Source organism: Penicillium psychrofluorescens (genome assembly GCF_964197705.1).
Source record: "Penicillium psychrofluorescens genome assembly, chromosome: 4".
NCBI lineage: Eukaryota > Fungi > Ascomycota > Eurotiomycetes > Eurotiales > Aspergillaceae > Penicillium > Penicillium psychrofluorescens.
Genome location: NC_133442.1, coordinates 2,633,253 through 2,656,894, shown reverse-complemented (window position 1 = coordinate 2,656,894; position 23,642 = coordinate 2,633,253). Strand labels below are relative to the sequence as shown.

The following is a 23,642-nucleotide window of genomic DNA, read 5'->3' as shown; positions in this document are numbered from 1 at the left end:
ATCACCGATAAGCGGGTTGAAGGATACAAAAGTTGCTTAAACACAGGAAACCAAAGCTCTACATAGTCAGACTATCTTACTAGGAGCATAAAATAGCCTACTAGAAGATCATCATCACTGAATTAAAAGGCAGAATTTGTCATTGCTAAATCTGAATACCAGAATGTATACAGACTGAGTCAGAATGCTATGATTCGAACAAAGCTAGGTGAGATTATTGTCCTGGAGTTACCAGGAGAGACCAAAAAAAAGAGGTTCACGTTTCAACCTAAGCAAAAACTATGTTTAAGCCTCCTATAGATCACGAATGCCATCGGCAATGCTTTGTTTGTAAGGAGTCCATCCCTTCTGACCAAAGAATTCCTGCAGAAGCCTCTCGGCTTTGCCCGCCAGTACCACTTCAGTGAGATCTTGGCCCTCGTCTGCTGGTGGATCATCGAACTTATAGTCAGGCCGAATTTCTCGAAGAGTCGAGATAATGTCAGTAATGTTCAGCGGACCCGCAAACGCAAATATACGCTGCGATTTGACATCGGGCGCAAGCAGAGCAATAGCGTGAAGGCGGGCGTCGTCGACAACATCAACGTAGTATTCTGAACAGTCCATTTAGCAGTGTCACTTGATTGGACGTCATAACTACCTCCAGATAGTTAGATTAGATGAGACCAAAATGACTTACGAGGTGAGTAAAAATCAAACAATGATTTGTTGCCCTTGAAAAGTCCTCGAATCCATCCCATAGTCGAACCGCTAATATTCTCGTGAAGAATTTCGCCCGTCTAAGACGCACTCTGGTGTCAGCACTTCTTACTGGGACTATAAATAAATAGGTACGTACGTTGAAGTTGGGTAGGACCGTATTGAAAATGAATTGAGGGTTGTGTTCTTCAATCCACTTCCAAGCCGTCTGTTCACCAAGTGTCTTGGAAGCTGCATATATAGCGTATGCTTTATCGGTAGCGTTTGTGCTTGGATCAAATGCAGCTTTCACGGCGTCTTCATTCCAGGTACCTAAGAACAGACGTTCGTCAATGTCAAACTCTTTTCGCCGACGTTGCGACAATGAAGTAGCGAGAATAAACTAACCTTCATCAACTCGAACTCCTTTTTGGTTTGCAACAGGAATTAGAGCCGCAGAAGATGAAGACGTCAAGACAAATCTTTTAATGGAAGAATGTCTAGATGCAGCCTCCAGGACGTTTTCGACTGCTCGCACAACCCAAGGAATGACGGCATTCGGGTCATTACTGAACGAGACATCAGAAGCCTAATTGAATATCGCATTAGTTGGATCAGAATCTGAGTGAACAGAGGTTTACTGATTTCGTCTCTCTAGCTATATAGCAAAAAGAGGCGAGATAAGAACGTACCACGTGAACTACCCCTGATGTGCCATCCAAGCATTTATCCAGCAGCTCATTGTCATCGAGATCAGGAAGAATGTAGGATTCGAAGACGCCATGGCCAAACTTGGTTTCAAACAAGGCATCAAGCCACGGCTTTGGTGTGCGAACCGTTCCTCGAACTCGATATCCAAGTTGAAGTAAGGTGTTGACAACATGGGAGCCGATGAAACCATTCGCTCCCGTGACAACGACCCATGATCCCGCGGGAAGACCGGTTAGATTCACCATTTTAGAAGAGGTATGGAAAGGATGTAGAGAGAAGGAATGTTCCTCAGAATTTTATTTACAATCTTATATCTAAGCGCACACAAATGTCGTGATAAAATGTGACGTATGCATCCATCGAATCGTTCATGTCGGCTTAAAGTTCAACCCAAATATGGGTTGAATGTCACCGTGCGATTCGACTATTTCTTGTTTTTTCTCCATGAATATTCAAGCACGGATATGAACTGCGAATTGAGCTGATTTCAAAGCACCTTTTCCGTCTCTATCGGAGAATTATCGGCCCATCATGTCGGTTTGATTTCTAATCACCGAAGCCTTTCTCCATCTCTATCTGGGAATTATCTGCTCGCCATGTGGGTCTTATCTACAATTGAGGTCCGAGGGGGAATTCCGGGCGAAAAGAGTGGGTATCGAACAATATGACTACAGAAGGAGTGGAATAAATTTCGTACGGAAAACACAAGGTCAAAACAGGAGGGGGAAATCTAGAGGGGCAAAAGAATGCGTAAAAACAGAGGGCCTACAATCAGAGGGATTAAATCCGTCATGCCCGACCTGCAAGCCTAGAAAGATCCTGTAGCTCGAAGCATTGATGGATTCATGACGATCCACGGAGTTTATGCGGGGATAACAAAATCCGACCAGCCGAAAACAGGGCAATATAAAGAAGCGCTCGCCGTCGTCAAAAGGGACGCGACCCATCAGGACAAAGCATTCGAAATCATGGCTCAAGATTTCACCTCTACAACTCATAATGATACATACCCCACCATTGCCGAGTCTAACCACGTCGGCCGAGCAGTTTTGATTACTGGTGCTTCCCAAGGAATCGGACGCGCAACAGCGATTTCCTTCGCTAAAGCCGGAGCTGCAACCATCATCATTGCGGCAAGAAGCAATCTCGACAAAGTGGAAGAGGAGATTCGTTCAGCCGCTCGCGAAAACTCTCCAGTTATCCTCAAGTTGCAACTCGATGTCACATCTGAGCTCAGCGTGGCTGACGCAGCGAAGCTTATAAACGAGAAAGTAGGAAGTCTGGATATTCTAGTCAATAATGCCGGGTATCTCGAAAATTGGGCGCCCGTGGCCGAGTCTGACCCAGCCGAATGGTGGCGGAGCTGGGAGGTCAATGTTCGCGGGACTCATCTAGTGACTCGCGCTTTTCTCCCACTTCTTTCCCGGGGCAATCAGAAGACTATCGTCAACACCAGCTCTGCGGGTGCACATCGTGTCCGCCCGGGAGCATCCGCATACCAGACCGCCAAGTTCGCCGTCTTGCGTTTCACTGAATTTGTGAGCACCGAATATGCTTCTCAGGGCATCATTGCATTCTCCGTCCATCCAGGAGGTGTGCCGACGAGTCTTGCCCTGAATATGCCCGATGAGATGCATGCTGTACTAGTAGACACGCCCGAACTAGCTGGTGACTCGATTAGCTGGTTGACGCAGGACCGAAAAGAATGGCTGGGTGGCAGATACATCAGTGTGAACTGGGACCTACCCGAGCTCGTGTCTAGGAGGGATGAGATCGTTGAGGGCGATAAGTTGAAGATGCGAATGGTCGTTTGACCCTGTCGATCTATATTCAAAGTCATGTATGTTAGTCACTTGACCTTGGTTATTTCCCTCGGCAACAAGTCGTTTGCCTCAGAATCCAAGTTTCATTACACCATTGTCCAAACATCATCCAACGAGGCCGCTCAGGGTCGTGCTAAGTTTTACTTACGGAGCGAGGGTAAGCATAAAATAGAGAAGAGCATGCCAAGTAATGCCAGACATTATCTGGCCGTATGCTCAACAATTATGCTATTTAATGGGCAAAGCAGCCACATCTTAAAATACTATGAATTCCTGCTTTGAGCCCTTCAATTTAGCTTATCCTGTTCATTGAGCTCATTTACGCATCTTCAGCAGCCAGTGCCTCCGCCCGTGACATGCTGTTCGGGTCCAAGTACGGTTTCTCGCCAATGCCAACCGCCCGGTGGCCATATCGCTCTCCGAGTCCTTCGTAGTCAAATGTGGCACTGTGAAAAGCGCAGCGGTTGTCCCAAATGGCTTAAAAAAAGTTAATCAGAAATGAACAACGACGCAAGTTAATACGACTTACCAATATCGTTCGGGTTCCTCCACTTGAACCTCACCTGAAGGTCGTGGTTCTCGAGAATAGTGTTGTAGAATTTCTTCAGCAGTTCGTCCGATTCGTTCAGGCTGAGCTCGTTAATTTCTTTGGGGAATGGCCCAATAGCGTACACACTCTTCCAGCCCGTCACAGGGTTGGTGCGCATGATAGGATGAACCGCGGTCAGCTCCTCGCCAACATTCTGCGGGTGGCCCCGTGCCTCAGTATGGACGTAGACATTTTCCGGATCTGCCTTCACAGCATTGAGGAAGCCCGAGCCAACATATTTTGCAGTCAGACTGTCGAAAAACTTCTGATATGTCTTTGAGAACCGGTCATAGAGCTCATAGCCCGACGCCCAGAGGGTGTCACCACCAGTTTTCGGCAGCTGGGTTAGCCGGAGCGAAGTGTAGTCTGCCGGGAAGGGCTCGAATTGAATGTCAGAGTGCCACTGGGCCGAATCGTAACGCCGTTTGTTGGGCTGGTTTTCATGACGGAACATCTTCTTGCGGGCGACTGAGCTGATGGAGCTGACCTGCGCATCATTGACACCGAATTCGTTGGTGTTGTTAAGCACCGGATGGATGTGCAGAGTTGATTCGGCTGGCTTGCCAGATAGCTGCCCTAGCTTGTGTACCAGCTGCTTCTGCAGGTCATCGCTGAGGTTATCTTGGGCGCGGAAGAAGACAACACCCCGTCGAGAGACTGGAACATGCATGATCAGAATCCGAATTACTAACTGGAAGGTTGGCAGCCTCTACATACTTGTGATAGCAAGGTCCCGGACCAGATCATCGGCATTCGGGGCATTCAATAGGTCATTAACAATGTTGACGTTGACAAACTCGCGACCAATAACTGGCGTTGTGTCTTCGAACGAGAACTTATCCAAGGCGCCGCTAAGCTTCAACGGCGCAGGATATTGGACCCGGTCAGACTCGGGCGCAGGGCGCAAGGGGAGGGAAGAGTCTTGAATTCCAGGAGCCATGTTGATAATAGGCACAAAATAAAGACAATAAAGGGGTATATAGCAGTATAATAATTAAGAAAGTTTGAGTCGAATACTCGGATTCAGCACTTGACTTAAATATTGAAAGCGGCGGAGCACGCAATTGCTTGTGGAACCCGCGTGGTATAAGTAGACCAACGTCTTATCAGCCTTGAGGTGCGGGGTATCCAGGAGAGGAGGTTTAGTTAGAGATGATCTTGTGATTATTACTTCAATACGAGATTCTATTATAACTGCGCTATGGTCAATCGTTTACATCCGAGTGAAAATAACCCTTCTTGTTTGACGGGGAAAATGTACGTTCAGAATGTGAAGATGTGAATGAGATGCGAATCGCTTTCCCTGAGAACACATTTCAACTCATCAACCTGGTACGTACACGGCTTACAAGGCCTAACGGATCACGAAATATGGGGCCCAAATCACACAGTGCCATTAACTGATGTGGATCGGCTAGAAAGCCGAAAATTCGGTCGATCGACACGACAACCCGAAGTGTGAAGGCGACGATACATTATAAAATGCTCGTCGGGAAAAGAAAGAACTCTTGGAAAGCAAAAATGGAATGTAGTATTATGTCGCATAATATTGTATCAGCACCTGCCTTCTTATGTAGCCAGGTTCTCGGGCACTGGCGGGCTGGCTATGTAGGAGGCGATGGCCCGGCTCGCAAATATTACTTTGGGAACTGACATATATTCAAAAATACTGCTGACATGGGAGACTACCATACTCATAGGCACCGATCACATAGTCGCTTCTGGCCAACAACTCTCATCAACTTCAGCGGTGGAGAATTTCCATTCTCACAAAGGCACCGATGTTGCTCGATCAACTCCCCAGCCTGCCTTAATGCCGCCTTTTCGTCGTCAACCTGCCCAGATCGCAAGAGAAGGTTGGCATATAGCGTTTCGATAATCGCAGCAAGCCTTTCCTCTGTGTCAAGACGAATATTACTATCCCAGTCTGAGATATAAGCCAACCGTACAACATCCAAGAAACCAGCCGCTATGCACTCATCGTAGACCTTTGCTGACGCTTGGAAACATTTCCCCTCGGCCTTGAGTGAAGAACCAAAGCACCTTCGAATCTCCCAAATGACAGGGTTGGAATCCGATATGTATGTTTCTTCATCGATCTCCTCCCACTGAAGAAAGCCGCCGGGCTCTGAATAGGTAAGAAAAATGGAACAAGTAAAAGAAGAAAAATAGAAATCAAGTTGGGAAAGACATACTCAAGATGGCATAGATGTTAGAGACTGCAGCTCTGTATTCGGATTCTTCGAGAGCAACAACCAATAGTCGCACATGAACTAGGTCATACCGGTTCCAATGCTCTTTAGGAAACGGCTTCGTTATATCGTGGACAGAAAATACGATGTTCCCTGGCTCCTTGGGGAATTGCTCCGGTGAGATGTCAAACCCATGATAGTAACACTTGGTGTGAGATGTTTCCAACACTTGTGAAACATCCTTCAGCCAGATGCTTTCTCGTTCATTAGCTGTGGGGCTATGCGCGAGATCAATGATAGGCCTACCCGGTTCCAGTTGCTATATCTGCAACTGACAGTATATCATCTTTAGAAATCGATGGATGGATCAGGGTGTTTTGGGTCACTTTCACGAGTAGATTGTGTTGTGCATTTAGCCTAGATGTTTCATCGCATCCTTTGTTAAATATCTACCTCTCGCGATAAGGTTAGGTCTTCTTTCCTACCGTTCGGATTCTTTCTGGTTTCTACCCAAGGCATATTTATCATAAGTATTAAGCATGTTGCTAGAAGGAGCTTGAATATGTATCATGATGTGAGGGAAAAAAGTTGACTTCAGAAGTCTGTTCAATTCTCACTCTGCAAGAATGGTGTCGATATTTATACACACGGTTCTCGGCAATCATTTACTATAGTAAATGCCGTGTAATAATGTAATCTCGAGTTATAGACATACAAGAGCGTAAATCAAATTGACTTCTCAACGAAAGATGCATAGTGGCGCAGAATATCGAGCATCTGAGAGCGCCCTCAACGAATAATGAAGAGACAGTCTTGATAGTTCAAACTGTAAAACTGAAATGCATGAACCGCCCAGGACTGCATTGCCGTACCGTCAGCTTGTCGTGTAACCAACAAGAGTACTAACCATGAGCAACACCACATTGACTCTGGCTCACTCGTGTTGTTGCTCGTGACTATCATGCAGTTCAGCCAGCCACATCACATGCCAGCATACCTCGTCGGTTCAAGTTGCCTAGCTCTTGCAACAACGCAAGTTTCCTCAAATGGGAAGGACACGGCTAAAAATCCCGATACGACGTGCTTCTAGAGAGGATCGAGACTATATCCATGAAAAAGCTCCCGCGGAAAATTTAATTACAGATATTGACTTATGGATAAGCTGCATAATACACGAGGAGTCCAATATTCCGCAATCCAACTGCAGGTAATTCCATTTCGACGGTGTACTTGGGTACTGGCAAAAGCTACGTTAGCTTGACAGTTCAATCTTGACTAAAACGAGGTATTTACTTAGTGGCGTATTTGATATGCACCAACAAAGTAAGCACTGCCATGCTCCCTAGACAAAAGAAGTATGGCACTGCTGTCAGCTTGATAGCCAAGCTATAAGCACCAAAAGGAAGAAACTTACTAAACAGCACACGCCCAACGCGGCGTGCAGTGCTCAGTCGTCATGCGTCGAAGGGGTGGGGATGTCGCGGTTCCTAAAAGACCTAAAAGGAAAAGGAGAGAAGCACCGTCGTCAGCCTGCTATTCAAGCTGGTGTAAGCACCTCCGACTTAATCTACGCATAGGGTATGTCTAAATGCAAAAATGGTAATGCGATAGATAAAGATAAATGCGAGGTCAGTGGCAGATCTATTGGCCACTGGCCGTATTCAAGTGTCATCGGTGCTTACCTTCAGATAGATCCAAAGATGCCATGTCGGCTGGCAGGCTGGCAGGCTGTTCGCCCGTGGCAAGACAAATGCTGCCGATAGCGTCGGCAAGTCGCAAAGATACCTAAAGGACAAAGGAAGACAAAATCGTCTTCCGTCAGCCGGGGCCCAAGGCTGAGTAAGGTCTTCCACTCATTCTGGCGATGGCAAGTGCCTACAAGTAGGCGAGACCAGAGGTCTGAAAAAAAAGGTTCGTGGCGCGCACACGAAGCCAGAGTAGTAAGAAATCGCTAGAGTTCTTACCTGGAAGAAGGGCTCTCGCAAGAGTAGAGGCACGCAGATGCATGGTCAGGGGGGATGGTAGGAAGATAAAAGATAAGAAACATGACGAGACAAGAACGGGATGGGAGGTGGGAAGCAGTAAGGGAAGAAAAGAAATGAGAAGAAGAGAGAGGAGGAGAGTTGTAAGAGGGAAAAACAATGGGAGGAGAGACGGGGGCAGGCATGGTATTTATTATGGGCTGGCTGGCTGGTGAATGAAAGAACTTGGCCTATTTGGGAAGGCACCAGGTCCAGATTGTATCTAGCAGTATATTGCCACCCAGTGGATGAGAATGCTTATGCGGGCTGCTACGAGATCAGCTAGGATTAGTCTGTATGTCGTGAGGTTAGTGGTAGCACTTAGATCAGCCGGCAGGCGGCACCAGATGGGGATCGAGTTAAGCTTAATTAAGCTCAAGCTCAGGCACGGCATCCACCCACCCACGGATTCACAAGTTTACAGTAGCATTTAGAGAAGAACTAAACTAGATCCAGCTCTGACGGGGTATTTAGATTTAAGAATCACAGCTAAATTGAACTATTCCGCATCCTTTTTGCGCCCCTCCACCACGCGCATCACATCCGACGCACTGTCCTTATCCCCCTTCTTCTTCTTGGGGCCCCGCTTCCGCTTCTTCCCACCGCCATCCTCGAAATCAAGCAGAACCGTTTCCTCATCTTCACCGTCTTCGTTCCGGCTACCCCCAAACCCAAGGTCCATGTCCGCCGCATCCAGCGCATCTCGGCGCCGCGCCTCTTCGAGGAACCGTTTGCTTCGCAGGGCAGCATCGGTGTCCTGGGATTCCGCGTCCTCGGAAGAGGGAGATGCTTGGCGCAGAGCCGCTGCTCGTTTGAGTGCGGCGAGGATGGTTGGATCCTTTGCGAGTGGATTGGAGCGATCTTCTGGTTCGTCGGGTTTGGCGACAGAGGTGCCCGTGGCAAAGTAGTTGCGTGGTTTGGATGGCGCCGTAAAATCCGTAGCAGGCTGCTCCTCTTCCTTGGGAGCCTTTTCACGCTTCGTAGCAGTATTCTCGCCTTCCTCGTCTGACGAAGACCCCTCATCATCTTCTAGGTCGGCGAGGGGATCGTAGTCTGCCCCGACCCCCGTGAAAATATCATCATCCTCTTCCTCTGGTGGCGCAGCTGCAGCAGCAGCCTTCGCTGCAATCTCAGCAGGAACGTCCATCCCAAGTGGCTGCACACTTTTGTCAGGCATAGGAAGTCCAGGTTTGACTTCAACCGGCGGATCAAGCCAGCGCGTCTTCCGCTTCGAATTGCCCTCCGCATCCGTAATAAGCAACACCTCGCGCCGCCTTCCCGTCTCGTCCGTTTCCACAAACCGCTTCTTCTCGGGCTTGCCGTCGCCAAACTTTTTGAACTTAGACCCGAGCGATGGCTCCGGCGGCGGCGGCGGTGCAGCTGCGCCACGGCTAGCTTTAAGCTCCTTCAGAATCTCATCTCGAGTCTTCTTCCGCGGCGGCGGTAGCGCCATAGTCCCCTTCTTCTTTTCCTTCTTCTCCCTCGGTACCGCCTGTATCTCCTCCAGCCCCTTCTCCTCCATCAGCCGCTCAAACGCCTCATCCGTATTTTCCTCAGCCTCTTCTTCAGCTTCTCCCTGCACAGGAGCTGATGCAGCCTCCTTCTCCTCGGCCTGCGAAACATCCTCCCCAGCACGCACCCTCCTCAGAAGCTCCCAATCAAGCCCCTTAACCATATGCGTACTGCCCACATCTCCACCAACGCCCAGTTCCTTGCAAATGTTCTCAAAAGTGCCCTGATCGATCTGGCCCAGTTTCACCATCTCCTCTAGCGCGCGCACACGTTTCTGGATGTCATCCCCGCCGCTCTCATCCGCCTCGTCATCTTGTGTGCTGCGCTGTTGTGCACGGTCTTGATATCCGGATGGGAGTTTTGTACCCTTGGGCGCGGCGGAGGATTTGAATCGCTTTGTGGGGCGTTGGTCGTTGCGCTGGTCGGCTAGTTGGCGCGCGAAATCGATGCCTGATACGGAGCGGCTGTGAAATGATGTTAGCTTTATGTTTTATAGGATAATACGAGCAGTATATCTCTGGCGGCGTACGGTGTCATAGGGATGCTGGAGCGCATGCGCGAGCCCAGTGCTCCGCTGGGTGTTGCGCCTCCGGAGGCTGCATCGCGGGCTGACGGGGAGGATGCGTTCTTTGATGTTGAGGAGGCTGATTTGTCGGCGAGCAGCCGCCGAAATTGCTCGTTGTTCATGACGGCGTGTTTCCTTAAGAACTGAGGTGCGGCCGGAATTGAAAGAAAGTTGGAGGTCGAAGAGAAGGAGATCTTGGCATTGATAAGATAGCGAGATTTGTACAAGTAGAGAGACGCCATGATGATATCCAACGAACTAGTAGTCTGATGTACACTCAGAGAATCCAAACCAGAGCAAGAAAGAAAGTACAGTGAATGCAAAAAGAAAACCAGTATGAAAAAAAAATATCTTCCCAGTTCGCCGGCATGCTGCAACAACGACGACCTTCCCCTCGCCAACCAAATCCAAACTTTTTCGTTAGTATATTATCTTCATCGATCCCATTAGATCGTCTCCCATCCACCATTGTTGATCTCCGATTCCAACTTGCGGCTGATGGTCGCGGGGACACCGTGTGACAGCCACACATCACGCAGGAGTCTGTCGTAGCGTTTCTGGTTGAGGATGAGTTGGCGGTTGCGTCTCAGACCCGGATCAACCTCGCCGTGTCGGTCGAGATACGGGGCAAAATGCCAGGAGCCGTTGTGGTTATGTAGGTAGAGCACGGTGCATTTGCGGATATTGATGAAAAGGCCGATGTTCTTGCCACATCTGGAAGGAACAAAGGTTAGTGATTAGAAATCTAGCAAAGGGATAATGAAGAATCTTACTTCTGTATGTGCTGGTTACATCCGCCCAGCTTGTTATGATGGCAGCAGACAGCCTGCGAACAAAAGATGTCTCCGCAGAAGAGACAGATGCTCGGGTCGGTCAACTCTTTCTTCGAGTTCGGGCACCGACGGCGGTTCGCCTCCTCGATCAGACTGTCGTAGTATTTGGGCAGACCGACAAGCTCAAAAATGGCAGGGTGTGGCAGACTCGGCCAGAGCCGGTGGTCCTCGAAGCGGATCCCAGAGCGCGAGGCATTCCAGTGGAAGATCCAACCCGATATGACCGCATCGAAGGGACTGTTGCTCTTCCGCGCCGGGTTGACGGACAGGAAAATCTCGTCGAGTGAGGGCAACTGTATGGCTTTGGTCAGACGGTCCAGCTCGGATGCACCCATGTCTGTGAAGCCGGTGTGGGGGAACTCGACACCGTGCTGGACATGTAGCAAGATCGCAGTTTTGCGTAGGAAAGCCAAAGCGTAGCTTGAAACCAGCCGGCGGATGGCGATGATGACGCCTGGCGTGACAGATTCCTCTCCATCCTTGACGTAGCCGCTCTCGGCAGGGAACGACGAACCCTCGGCGCGTCCGACGGAGTTGGCCTTGAGCTCAGCAACGACCGAGTCGAAGAAGTGCTTCGTAGCCCCGTACTGCTCATCCGACAGCTCAGCGTCCAGTAGGTACGCTTCCCCATGCTGGGAAATCTCCTCCTTCAGTCCTAGCGGCCAGAGGATGAATGTCACGGCGACCTTGACAATCTCCGCGACATAGCACATATGAATAAGATGCCGCACATCGACATGAAGAACCGGCAGCAGCGAAAGCGAGCACTCTGCCATGAACACAAACGTGTCTATGGCAAGCAGAGGCTCAATGTTGCGAACATCATTCAGCAGGGGCGTGCCACTCAGACAGGGATGCCCGACGAGCAACTGGCAGATTTTCTGTCGATGCATCTCGTGGAACTCCTGCGTCGGACGGCTCTTCGGTGAACTGGAGGAATGAAGACATCCAACCGCAGCATAGGTGAGAGCCGTCTCGGCCAGAACACGGAGATGCGTTAGCGTCAAGGAAGGAATCTTGCTCAGCAACGTCGACCCCGGCTCAGAATCCAGACCACGATGCGCGATCTCAACCGCCGAGATGCTAAATCCGAAACTCCGGATCAGGGAGTCCATGTGAACTAGATCGTCATTACCAATTGTCTCAGGCGATTTGTTGAACGTCGAGTTGATGTGGTTCACTTTCATCGTCTTCTTCAGTCTCTTGTAGATTTGAAGAAGCTCTGACATGGGGCTGTCTGAGGGACTGGATACTTGCTGAAGCGGACTGGATGGCGTGATGTCTTCGGGAGAGGGGAAAAGACCGGGCATAGCCATCCGTGATGACGAAAGATACTGCGCAGCAGCGGTTGATGAGGGCGAGGAAGCCATAAGCTGATCGATCTTGGTGGAGAGTGGCAGGACCAAGGTTTTCGAAAGATAGCCGATGAAAAGATCAGAGTAGGATTGCTGAGACGACCTCTCCTTCTCCATAAGCACAGTAAAATTCTGCTGATTATTCAGGGCGTTCTTCAGGCCAGTGGTCATCCATTGATCAAATGAAGTAGCTGTGTTCAGCGGACCAGGGTAAGACTCTTCCTTGCCCTTCCAAGTGATTGGAAGAAACGCGTTGCCGAGTGCTTTGCACAGAGGACAGACAAACTCGTTGAGCATGGTATTTTCCGGATGATTGCGCGCAATCTGGTGGCTGTGGCGCCTTTCGGTCGCCGTGTAGTAAACCTCAAAACAATGATAATGCATGATATGCCCACAGCCAGTGGTCACCGGCCCACGGAGCGTGCTCTTCAGGTTAAAGCCCTTGCTCAAACCAATCTTCTCACTGATAACTTCCCCACCAGAGGAGTCCAGCCGCTTGATCGTCGTGCGATTCTCACCAGCAACCCCGAATGGCCGCATAGTTTCAGCTGATCTATCGAGGCTCGACGGAGTCTTCAGTGCTTCTCGGATCCTGTCCGGGTCACGAATATCTGTCTGCCGCAAAATAGTGCTGTCCTGAATCAAAGCAAAGGTGCCATAGAGTCTGGAATCATTTGTTTCCTCCTGACACAGAATGCAAGTACCGTTGGGATACTTCCACGTTTTCGTTTCAGTGGCAGTCCCAGTCTCCGACTCCAAATCGCTGAAATCCTCTTCGCCCCAGTCGAACGCGCCCTGGGTGTTCAGAAATTGCTGCTGTTGTTGCTGAAACTGCGCCATCACTCTTGCTTGGCGTTCCTGGGCCTGCTTCTTTTTCAGTTCCTTCTCATTGTCCGCGTCAATGGCAGGGGAGTTGGTATCAATGCGGTCGAACGGGAACTTAAGCGAGGCAGTTGCGGATGTGAATGTTTCAGGGCGTTTCTGCCACAGGCGTTTGAGGATGTGACGAATCTTGGGCCCGCAGGCAGCAAACTCATCCATCACCGAGATCTTCTCCAAGAGACCAACGATGGTGAGACTGCCTGCCTTGATCTCACGGGTCTTCGACAGAGCATGCCAGTTGAAGGAATTCTTGTGCTCAAAGGTACTCTCGGTCTCCTGAGAGTTATCCTCCAAGGCTGCAGCAAGAACAAGATGCAGAATTACCTGAAGGAAAGTCTCTACTCGCGTCGGCGGAATACTCGGTGTGCACTCCTTGGATGTCACAACGTACTCCAAGCATTGGTGCACAATCTGAGCGAAGAGCATAGTCCCCGTGAAACGGGGTAGCTCAGAAAACATGCCAGAACTGATTGGACGAAGCTTCGGTTCGAACACAATATCTGCCGCCTTCTTGCCGGTCTTTTTCGCCATCCACTCCTTGTAGATGTTCTCCGCCTCGTCGCGCTGGTTCTTTGTATAGTGCGCGCTATAAGGGTCGATCAGGTCGAGGTACTCGCCCTTCAACTCGAAGGTTCCGGTGTCACTCAAGCCTTCCGGTGGGCGGAAATTGGCAATTTCGTCCAACACATCTTGGAACATGTCCGAGTCAAGCAGCTTGTCACTGAGGCGGCCAGAAAGATCGGAGAAAGAGAGAGGCTTGAAGCAGAGAACGTGGGCAATGTCGCGACTGATGTTCTCATGGGTCAAATGCGTGCTGTCATCGATGGCCGTCAGAGAGGTGCGGTCTGTCAGCAGAATGACAAGCAAATGAACAAATTCCTCTGCGACGTCAACGATCTGGGAGTCCTCGTAACCAGGGCGAGGCATGTAATTTCGGGCCATCCAGTCCACCATCCCAAACCGATGTGCAATAGATGCAAGTACCCTGCTAGGGTCGCAGGTCACCAGCGCCGTCTGCAAAAGGAAGATATCGCGGTAGTAAGCAAAATCGCGGGATGAAACGCCGCGATACTGCGACGCCTGGTGGCGTAAGCTGAGCCCATTGCGAACCCACATTCCAGCTTTCATCTGCGCAAGCCAGGCACAGACCCTCAGCGGGTAGTCGAACATTGTGAGAAGTAGATCTTCCGGGCCGAAAGTGAGGAGACTGTCATCAACAATTTTACTGCCGGCAGCTTTAGCAACATGCAATTCGTTCTTCGCAGCCCGGGCGGCTTCAAAGAGGATGTTTCGCATCGCATCGCTGCTTATGTTGCGGCCACATTCGATGAGCCAGGAGAGGGTATAGTGTAGAGCATGATGGAAACTGATCCACCCGCGATCAACGACAAACTCAATCACGCGGTGGCAAGGGACTTCACCAGATGGACCGACTTCGAAATCGAATGGTGGCAGGGTCTTGAAGCGGACTTCCTCTTTGATCTCTGCTTGGTCAAATCGTTTGCGTTCCACGCCAGCCGAATGCACGATCGTGGTGATCGTTGTGGTTTTGATAGCCCTCAACAGGTTATGGGCATTGTCATTTGCGGGGTTTCGGAAGGCCTCGCAGAATTGGCGGCACAGCCGGTTGATCTCGCGCATGAGGATTGAGGCGCTGATCCAGGTGTCGGTTTCGTACTCCACGTGTTCGCCTACCGCGCGCACATTGGGACAGATGCCTTGCGACAGCTTGACAAGATCCAAGAATTGGGAGAGGTATTGTTCCTCGGTGCGCACCCGATGTTGCACGTACTCTGATTGAAGGAGGTAGCGGAGGTCGAGGAAGAAATGATATAGGCGTCGATTTGTCACCGATCCATCAAAAGCTAGCGTAGCATTGGGGTTGACAGCCTGTGGTTCACCAACCTGTCTGGTAGTCAAGAAGGTATAGAGAATGGCTATAACCTTGGTGAGGAAGTTGCCTCGGAGCACAATCTCCTCGGTTATTGAAGGCGTAGTCAGAAGTTGCAACGAGAGGTTGACAATGGAGTGATCTGGTTCCCGGTCCGCAATAAGGTACAGTTGGGCCAGAGCCGTATACAACGCGGACAGGCGGAGACCCATGATCCGCTTGAACTGGGGCACGTTGACGACGGTGCTGATATATAGATCCCGCAGATCAGTTCGTGTCTTCTTCCATAGTCTCAGATCATAAAGGACCAGGCAATCCAAGCGAGTGCGTTGCCACAGATCTTCGTACACTGGAACCTTTTCGCCTGGGGCAGGCACAGGTGGTCGGACTTGCCAATGACTCTCTGCCCGCGCCGGAGGGGGCTTGACTACGCCAGACGGAGTCCGAGGAATAGCCACGTAGCCATCGGAGGGAGGGGCCTGATTCTCCGTCTCGCGAGACGGTGTGGACCGATCTTGTTGCGCTGGAGGCTGCTCCGTCGCCTCAGGAGATCTAGCGGCCATCCGCTGTACGCGAGCACGAGCAAGCGCTGTAATCATGCGCATGCGCGCAGCAATGTCTTCATCGGTGGTGCCCATGTCCATATCTTCATCCTCATTGTCCTCAGCCTGGAGCTGCGTAGCAAGTTCAATTTCCATCTCGTCATCTTCATCATCCGCGTCGTCGTGCGCTTCAACCCAGTCTTCATCCATATCCTGGTCGTTGCCGTCGTCGATATCTTCATCCTCATCGTCACCAGTCGTCACGACTACCCCGCCCTGGGGCGACACTGTGAGCATAATGGAACGCGCGGATAGGGTGTCGTATCGTTGGTGGTCATCGATGCCTTTTCTTCCGATATCCGCATTGTAGGCACCGCTCCCTTTCCGCCACGGACTGAGCAGTTCCTCGCAAACAACCTGTCTGAAGATCTCGTTATCGTCGAGAATGCTGCACCCAGCAATATCGGCTAGCCATTCGACAATCGTCGCGCACATCTGCTCGCGGAAGGTGTCGCGTGCAGAGCGCACGGTGACCGTGACCTTGATCTCCTCGATAATCTTCGACACATCCAGTAATCGCTGCAAGTCCTTGGAGTATTTGACGACGCTGCGGCCAATGTCGTGTGTCTCATGGGCTCGTGCAACGCCAAAGCTGTTTCGTTCACGACAGGCACGAGTAACCTGCTCCGCAACATCCTTGATGGCATGCTTCTCGTCGTTCCACAGCATGAGTGCGAACTCTGGCTCCTCCTCCTCCGGGTCGCCCGCTCCATACCAGCTGGGGCTCAGTCGAGACTCGACTTCATCTTGCTTGATGCCCTCGACGGTCTTGGGCAGGCGCAATTGTTCGGGCGAGCAGGAGATGACATCACAGAAGTAATCGAGGGTGCGCGAGATGGTCAGCCGGATAGAAGACACCAAGTCGGGCGGCAGCTCGCACTGTGCACGTTCTTTCCCTTTGACGTTGCCACTGTCCGTATGAATGGCGCAGAAAAGCGGTAGTCTCCATGCCTCCTCATCACCGCAGTCGCAGCAGCCACAGTTCCCTGACGAGAGCGAGATCTGATATTGATGGTCGGTGTGGTCCGATGAATCGAAGCACCGGCTGCACAGCACACATGTATCGTCCGCGGCGCAGGTCACGCATCGGTAGGTAGCTTCGCCGGCCCGAAAGATATGCCCGCATCGTTTGCCCCGCGCGGCCTCGCTATACTCAGCGCCTTCACGAGCACCCTGTGCCTCAGCCAGCTTCCAGGGCCCCGTGGGTATCCCGTCGGCAAACAGATGCCCGATGAGCTCGTCATTGTGTCCCACGAGCGATCGGAACAGCAGTTCTAGCAGGGCGCGCTCGGCCTGCGGACCATAGCGAAAGTTGTGTTGCGAAGGTAGGCTCAGGAGACCATTGCCGAGGATTCTCTCACATTCTGCGAGCATGAGCATGGCTCTTTCGACGGCGGGCGAGGGGTGGGTTGCCGCAGTCGGTCGACTGTCACAAGCGCCGGGAGAAGAGCTGGGCGCGTGAGACGGAATCAGTCCGAATGTGGAGGAAACGAGGGCGAGCAGTGGTCCCGAGGGTTAATGCGGTCAAAACGCAAATGCGAGTGTGTCAGGTCGAGGCGAAGATGATCGGCCAATGCAGGTTGCTGTTGTGTCTCAAGGATTCGATAGGATTCTGGGTAGTGGGGTTCGGTTTGAGAATGCGTTGGCAGGCTGACACGGGCACAACTGGAGAGAGGGAGGTGAGAGCGGAATGATTAGAGGATCGCGGTAGATCGTAAAGGTCGTCGATTGTCGTGCACCGAGATAGAGAGAGGATTGGTGAATCTTTGAAGAACTCGAGGCGGAGAAGATCTGGCTATGACATCGGTGTCATCGGTCGGTCTCCACGCCACTGATGACTGAGACCGATACCCTAGTCAACTATGCACCCGAACTACAGTGTAACTCGACCGTATTTACATCCAAGTGAGCCTCATAAGATGGGAAGAAGAGGGGAAAAATACAATCAAGTTCTATCAACACAGTCTTGCTTCACTAATGACTGGACAGCCACATCGGCGCTTCCCCTGGAGCTGCGCCCATCTTCAATCACACAGATCTTCTTCTAACTGCTTAATCCTCATCCTCTTCCTCCTTATTCATGTACTGAAATTTGATGTCCTTCCATTGCCGCTGAACCACCGAAAGGGAGAAAGAGTCAGCAAAGGCGCAGCCAAAGATCAGGGGTGTGGGTGTAACAGGGAAGAGCGTGATAGAGGCGGGAATTTAAGGATAGACATACACCGCGGTTGACAGCATCCCAGAGCTTGTTGGAGCCGGTATCAAAGGCACTATTTCGCAAGAGAAAACAGGGTCAGCCAGAGTGTCTTCTTGTATGACACTACACAGTTCGCGGGTCGGGATGTAACGCACAGCTCGAAGGCAAAGGCACTGGCGAAGATCGAGGTCACGAAGATCGCGTTCTTGCGGATGAAGGTCCTGGAGAGTGCAAAAGAGCATTGGTTAGCACCCATTGGCACGTCTGCGACCAGCAACCGGTGGTTGGGGGTGGTCTGGGTCTGGGTCTGGGTCGAGGGACAGGTGGACGAACTGGTAGATCACGTTGGAGATCTGGGATTGCAACAGTCAGCACAACTAGTCGAGCAGAAATCAATTGAAGGCAACTCACTGAGCCAGCCATTGTGAAGGGAGGGAGGCGAGTGGATCGAAGTGAATTGGAGTGGGAAAGAGACAAGACGAGGAAGACGACGGAAGAAGTTGCGAGCACGAAAACTGCCGGCATTCTCCGCCCGTGATTGGCCGCCCGCCTGACTGTTTTCTTCCTCTTTACTACCTATCTTCAGTGCGTGCCTCGACTACTAACTATTCCTCCTGCATCAATTTCTAGTCCACTGGTTTCTTCCAATATGGACACGCCTGACAGCGTCTCCAAATCAGGAATCACCACCGACGCCGCCACCGGAGAGCGCTACATCCCCTCCTCTGTGCGAGCCGACGGCTCCAAACGCCGCGAAATTCGTGTCCGTCCGGGCTACAAGCCCCCCGAGGATGTGGAGCTGTACAAGAATCGCGCGGCAGCTGCGTGGAAGAACCGTGGCGGGAAGGGTGGCGTGCCGGGCGCAGACGGGCTAAGCAGCGAAGAAGACAAGACGGTTGCCCAAAGCAGCGGGACCGCAGCCAGCAACAAGAACGCCAAGCGGCGGGAGGCGCGAAAGAAAGCCAAGGCTGAGGGAGAGGATAGGGAGGACGAGAAGAAGGGTGCGGAGTCGGAGAACTGGCGTGCTCCTGCTCCTGCTGTTCCTGTGGAAACGAAACCAGAGTCGGCTGAGGATGCTGAGGCTGAGAAGGAGAAGAAAGCCCGCAATCTCAGGAAGAAGCTCCGCCAGGCGCGAGATCTGCGCGAGAAGAAGAACCAGGGCGAGGCACTGCTGCCGGAGCAGCTAGAAAAAGTGATCAAGATCCAGGAGCTTGTGCGGCAGCTGAATGCGCTTGGGATTGACGTCAACGGCGACAAGGAGGACAATGTCAAGGAAAATGCCTGATCTCCCTCTCTTCTTATCCAAGCTGGGACTCTACGAACCTTGTTCGAGTCAAAAATCCCGATCCGTCCGCCTCATCCTCGATTGTCTCGGTGCCACACTGTGAAACCCATCCCGGAAAGACTTCCAGTCCCAGGCCCAGCCCATCTTCACTCAGCTTGAAAAACCACGCTTGAAAGAATGTCCGACAAGCTCACCGGCTTCTCATGGGCCCATCAGTTCTCCGAGCGAGCTCTGCATTCCTCACAATCACATGCACCGCGGCATTCAACGTACGGGGACTGCCTCGTCGACGAGTGAACAATACCCATGTGTCGACACGCGTCCACCTGGAGTGCATATGACAAGTGGAAATCCGAGCTGGGGATGTGAAGATATCAGACCAAGGTACTGTGGTCTAGTTCTATTCCATTTATGTTGTTTTTATCTCTCAAAGATCCGAAATAGACAATGTACAAACCACCCTCTCCATAGTATACACAACAAGAACAAGCGGGCGCCACGTTGAGCAACTACGACCATAACTAGTTATGCCTCTCGTTCCTGTCCCACTCATCAATTCGAATGGGAGGCATAACAAGGCCGCCTTCGAGTTCCCAGTTCTGGATATCATATCTCCTCAACGAGTAAGCATTGCGGTGATCAAACAACACTGCACGAGTGCCGTACTGTACGGCCAGAACACCCTGCTTGACACAGGAAGGCACACCGACACCGTTGTACCAGTTCCCTGTAAGGGTGAGGCGCTTGTCCCACTCGTCACGCACCGTTTTGGACAGCAGATACATGCGGTCCAGGTGGCCGACGGTGTACTGGGGGATAGCATTCTTTTGAAGCTTACTGCTCGTGACGAGTGGTTTCTCCTTAATTCCCAGATGTCTCTCTAGCATGGTGCGCGCCATTTCGAGGGCGGAGTCGTGATCTTGGTAGTCGCTGTCCTTCCAGCCGTCCCAGTAGTGGCCACCGAACATCACGGTGAGCTGCGTGCCCAGTGGACTGCCGTCGTTGGCGACCCCGGCGGAGAAGATCACTCCCAGTCCGCATTCTGGGTTTTGGTCGAAGGGAATAGAGCGAGGAATCAGGTAGCCGAAACCATTGATTCCAGGGGGCAGTAGAGAGGGATTCTCGTAATATAGATTCACCACCCTCACCGTCGTGGCGTAGTTTTGTTTCCGAAGTCGTTTGATCGTCTCAGTGGGGGCGTAACCCTGGGCGTGGTTACTTGAAGCCAAGAGCTGAGCCAACTCAGGCGCTGGTATTGTGGCAATGACACGGTCAAAGGTTTGGTGACCTTCTGCTTGAGATGTGATCTGGAAACGCGCATTAGAAATCAGGAAGGAGGGCAATGACGGAGTGAACTGAGCATACGTTGATTTGGCGAGTATTGGGTTCCCTTCGGAGAGAGGTGATGTCTGCGTTTTTAACCACCTTGACCTTGGGATGTTTCTTCAAGGAGGCTTCCAACGCATCGACCAGCTTGCTATTGCCGTTCTTGAATGAGAACGTGCTAGCCTTGCCCAGGCGTTCTGCCAGCTCTGAGCCGCTGGATGAAGGAGCACCGAGAATGCGGTCGTCCATGGATATAGATGCCAAATAATCATCTATTTGCACCATCTCCCGTTGGCCTATGGCTAATTTGAAAAGACCGGCCAAGACCCCGCCATGCGCCTCGAGGTTGCGCTGTCCGCCCAGCAGAGCCTGGGCGCTTAATCGGTCGATATCACCTGCATAGATGCCATGCATGACTGCGGAGAGCAGATTATCTGCAATGGTGGAGTTGAATCGGCGAGAAATGAATCTGGCCATGGATTCGTCCTGTGTCCACTCCGCTGGCTCTCGCGGCGGCGTAGTCAGGTCCGAGAACATGCCCGAAAGAAACGATTTGAACAATGGCTCGTCTGCCACAGTCTGAACAAGGTTGAACATGTTGTTTTTAAAGCCGGCTCCGGGCATAGGCGTGGGAAGGCGAACCAGATGGTCGGGGTAGTATATGTAGCGATTGACCGCGGCGGGATGGTCTTTCGGGGTGATAATAAAATCTTCAGCAGACAGGCCTAGTCTTGCGATCTGTTGCAGGTCGGGTTAGTGTCTGTGTGCGGTGATGGCAAGCCGAGTGCTCATACCATGTTGAGGAGAGGTTTTGAGGTCGGCGACGCGCCTCGGAGTGTTCTCGGACCATACTCGAACACCACCTTTCCGCCGGGCACAGAAATAGTTTCACTGTCCATCCAACCCCCCAAGCGGGATGACTTCTCGTAAAGAGTGACCGAGGGGCAGGAGGGCTGTTGTGTGATCATCCACGCGGCGCTCAAGCCGGTGATGCCGCCGCCGAGCACGGCGACATTGTATGCGCGTCGCTGGCCATTGAGGACAGAGACTAGTAATGACCGCTGCCCTACTCTGAGTGTCTGGTTAGAGACACATAATGGTCGCATATCCGCGGCGCGGGGGACGAGGTCAAACAAGCTGGGGAAGGAAATCCGCAGTGGAGAGATAGTTACACTACGGGCTTACTTAAGCACATACAAACTAACTGTAGTTACAATGAGACATTCAGTCACGAAGAAACCAAGCGTGGTTGTCGCACCAAGGGGAATAATATCTTCATCTATGTACATAGGCCTACAAACAAGCAAAATGCCAAAACAAATTGGAACGCCCTCCCCGAAAATCTCCCAAGTCATCATCACAAGTTCAGATTGTACATGGCATCATTTTCTTTCCTAGATCGCAAGCTCCTGGCCTTGCACGCCCTCACCCTCCGGCTTGATCAGCTCCTCGGGTCCATTCTCATGGTCCACAAACTTGCGATCGCTGACATGGCCTCCGGCTTTCCACACGTTGGCTCCTCGCTGACCCTCGGCGTGCTTGTACGGGCAATGCGCGTTGAGACAAGGGTTGAATTTGCACATGGCCTGGAGGTGGGTGAACTTGCATCCTTCGGTCTTGCAGTCGCCGCCATTGCGGCAAATCGGCATATCCGGGTGTTGGAAATGGCAGTGCGGGTTGGTGCAATGAGGGAAAAACCTGCACATCGCTTCGGCCTGGTGAGCCGATTTCACGGCGGGCGAGGGATGGCGGCCGGTACATTTGCGGTTCTTGCAGGCAGCGCCGAATGAGCAGACATCAGATACATCAATCGCCACGCCCTCGGGAGCAGCTGGAGATTGGTGGGCGAATTGGCAATCTTTCTTCGTGCATCGAAGGTTGAAGCGGCAGGTGCTGTTCTCATCCTGCTCTCCATCCATTGCAGTGTCCATATCCACTTCTGCGGAAGCTCCATCACCCGCGCCATTCGATCGCGGTCCACGTTTATTGAAGCGCTGGCCCCCCTGTCGTTCAACCCGGTCGAAGAGAGAGCGTCCTTGCTGGCCGCCGTTTTGCTGGAAAGCCGGGTTGACTGCAGGGGGAACAAAACCGGGCATTAATTGAGACATCATCCGCGCCTGTTCCTCCATCATGGACATGAGCTGCATCTGATTTTCGGGGCTCATCTGCATCCCAGCGCCCATGTTGTTGCCATACATGCCCATTCCGCCTCGGCCGCCTCGGCCACGGCCTCTCGTTTGGTTTTGGTTTCGGTTCTGCCCGCCGATACGTCCGTTACCTCGCTGGCCCTGAACGCGATGAAGAGCGGCATCGCCACGATCGAGACTCTTGTTGATTTGGTTGAGCATCCTTCCTCTGCCCTGTCTTGCGCCGCGCATGGCTCTAGGTCCAGTGGGTCTTTTCATAAATCGGCATTAGTATACTTGTATTTTGTGAAGGAGGATGGAAAGACTCACATCGCGTCGCTTGCACCATCAATCATATCTGCATCCTGCCCATTCATTTCTTGCATGACTGACTCCTGGCCCATGGAAGGAATCGCCTGCACAGGCTCACTGACACCGTTGATTTGCTGGTTGAGCATGTCAACCTGGCCGAACAGCCATTTCGAAAACTCGAGGGCCTGGGTGTCGCCTTCCTCGAGGCCGAGAAGATCGTTCGAAAGTTCGGTGGCGATCTGCTCCTGGGACTTGCCGTTGGCGAGCATCAGGACGACGTATTCTATCAAGGCCGGATCATTTCCATCTTCACTCCAGCCAAATTCGACCAGTTTCGGTGGGATGACATTAGCAATCGCCTCCGCCAGGGGCGAGCCGACGGTGATGGTGGGAAGCATGGTGAGGGAAGAGGGGAGGCGTGGAGGACGAGCTCAAGGACGGGCGAGAAAGATGTTTTGCGACGCCACCCAATACGAGCGCTCGGTTGGACAGTGGATCTCGGCTGTGTGGAAGGGGAAAGGAGTGAATGAGTGATGATATCCGTCAGGATGGTCGAGAGTGACAAATTCCGTTGCTGCCGACAAGTAGAATCGCGACAGTGAGTTGTTGCGCTGAAGAAGTCCGGAGGCGCCAAAATGGGTCTGGGAACGGTCATGTGATATGCAGGTGCAAACAGTGCAAACATACTCTTCCCAAAGCGGAAGCGCCGTGTCTGGCTTAGTAGTACCTCTCTGGACTGTTA

The 23,642-nt window shown here is 51.8% G+C and overlaps 9 protein-coding genes across 9 annotated transcripts; 2 read left to right on the top strand and 7 right to left on the bottom strand.

Moving 5' to 3' along the window:
* Window positions 1-294: 294 nt before the first annotated feature.
* PFLUO_LOCUS6633 (uncharacterized protein) lies at window positions 295-1,634 on the bottom strand (the record flags this gene model as incomplete). Its single annotated transcript, XM_073784193.1, has 5 exons — window positions 295-593; window positions 680-779; window positions 839-1,011; window positions 1,087-1,267; window positions 1,371-1,634. 5 exons carry the CDS (start codon window positions 1,632-1,634, stop codon window positions 295-297), a joined length of 1,017 nt encoding a protein of 338 aa, XP_073640673.1.
* A 723-nt stretch (window positions 1,635-2,357) lies between these two features.
* On the top strand, window positions 2,358-3,203 carry PFLUO_LOCUS6632 (uncharacterized protein; the record flags this gene model as incomplete). The annotated part of the gene is made up of 1 exon (XM_073784192.1): window positions 2,358-3,203. The coding sequence occupies one exon, from the start codon at window positions 2,358-2,360 to the stop codon at window positions 3,201-3,203; it is 846 nt and encodes a 281-aa protein (XP_073640672.1).
* Window positions 3,204-3,531: 328 nt separating this feature from the next.
* On the bottom strand, window positions 3,532-4,741 carry PFLUO_LOCUS6631 (uncharacterized protein; the record flags this gene model as incomplete). Its single annotated transcript, XM_073784191.1, has 3 exons — window positions 3,532-3,689; window positions 3,742-4,458; window positions 4,519-4,741. 3 exons carry the CDS (start codon window positions 4,739-4,741, stop codon window positions 3,532-3,534), a joined length of 1,098 nt encoding a protein of 365 aa, XP_073640671.1.
* A 3,772-nt stretch (window positions 4,742-8,513) lies between these two features.
* On the bottom strand, window positions 8,514-10,213 carry PFLUO_LOCUS6630 (uncharacterized protein; the record flags this gene model as incomplete). Its single annotated transcript, XM_073784190.1, has 2 exons — window positions 8,514-9,990; window positions 10,056-10,213. The coding sequence occupies 2 exons, from the start codon at window positions 10,211-10,213 to the stop codon at window positions 8,514-8,516; spliced, it is 1,635 nt and encodes a 544-aa protein (XP_073640670.1).
* A 324-nt stretch (window positions 10,214-10,537) lies between these two features.
* Window positions 10,538-17,034, bottom strand: PFLUO_LOCUS6629 (E3 ubiquitin-protein ligase ubr1; the record flags this gene model as incomplete). Its single annotated transcript, XM_073784189.1, has 2 exons — window positions 10,538-10,805; window positions 10,865-17,034. The coding sequence occupies 2 exons, from the start codon at window positions 17,032-17,034 to the stop codon at window positions 10,538-10,540; spliced, it is 6,438 nt and encodes a 2,145-aa protein (XP_073640669.1).
* Window positions 17,035-17,706: 672 nt separating this feature from the next.
* On the bottom strand, window positions 17,707-18,274 carry PFLUO_LOCUS6628 (qcr9 subunit 9 of the ubiquinol cytochrome-c reductase complex; the record flags this gene model as incomplete). Its single annotated transcript, XM_073784187.1, has 5 exons — window positions 17,707-17,766; window positions 17,876-17,924; window positions 18,007-18,072; window positions 18,104-18,204; window positions 18,263-18,274. 5 exons carry the CDS (start codon window positions 18,272-18,274, stop codon window positions 17,707-17,709), a joined length of 288 nt encoding a protein of 95 aa, XP_073640668.1.
* A 226-nt stretch (window positions 18,275-18,500) lies between these two features.
* On the top strand, window positions 18,501-19,136 carry PFLUO_LOCUS6627 (uncharacterized protein; the record flags this gene model as incomplete). The annotated part of the gene is made up of 1 exon (XM_073784186.1): window positions 18,501-19,136. One exon carries the CDS (start codon window positions 18,501-18,503, stop codon window positions 19,134-19,136), a length of 636 nt encoding a protein of 211 aa, XP_073640667.1.
* A 521-nt stretch (window positions 19,137-19,657) lies between these two features.
* On the bottom strand, window positions 19,658-21,568 carry PFLUO_LOCUS6626 (oxygen-dependent protoporphyrinogen oxidase; the record flags this gene model as incomplete). Its single annotated transcript, XM_073784185.1, has 3 exons — window positions 19,658-20,443; window positions 20,502-21,200; window positions 21,257-21,568. The coding sequence occupies 3 exons, from the start codon at window positions 21,566-21,568 to the stop codon at window positions 19,658-19,660; spliced, it is 1,797 nt and encodes a 598-aa protein (XP_073640666.1).
* A 288-nt stretch (window positions 21,569-21,856) lies between these two features.
* PFLUO_LOCUS6625 (uncharacterized protein) lies at window positions 21,857-23,298 on the bottom strand (the record flags this gene model as incomplete). Its single annotated transcript, XM_073784184.1, has 2 exons — window positions 21,857-22,844; window positions 22,919-23,298. 2 exons carry the CDS (start codon window positions 23,296-23,298, stop codon window positions 21,857-21,859), a joined length of 1,368 nt encoding a protein of 455 aa, XP_073640665.1.
* Between the last annotated feature and the right edge of the window lie 344 nt (window positions 23,299-23,642).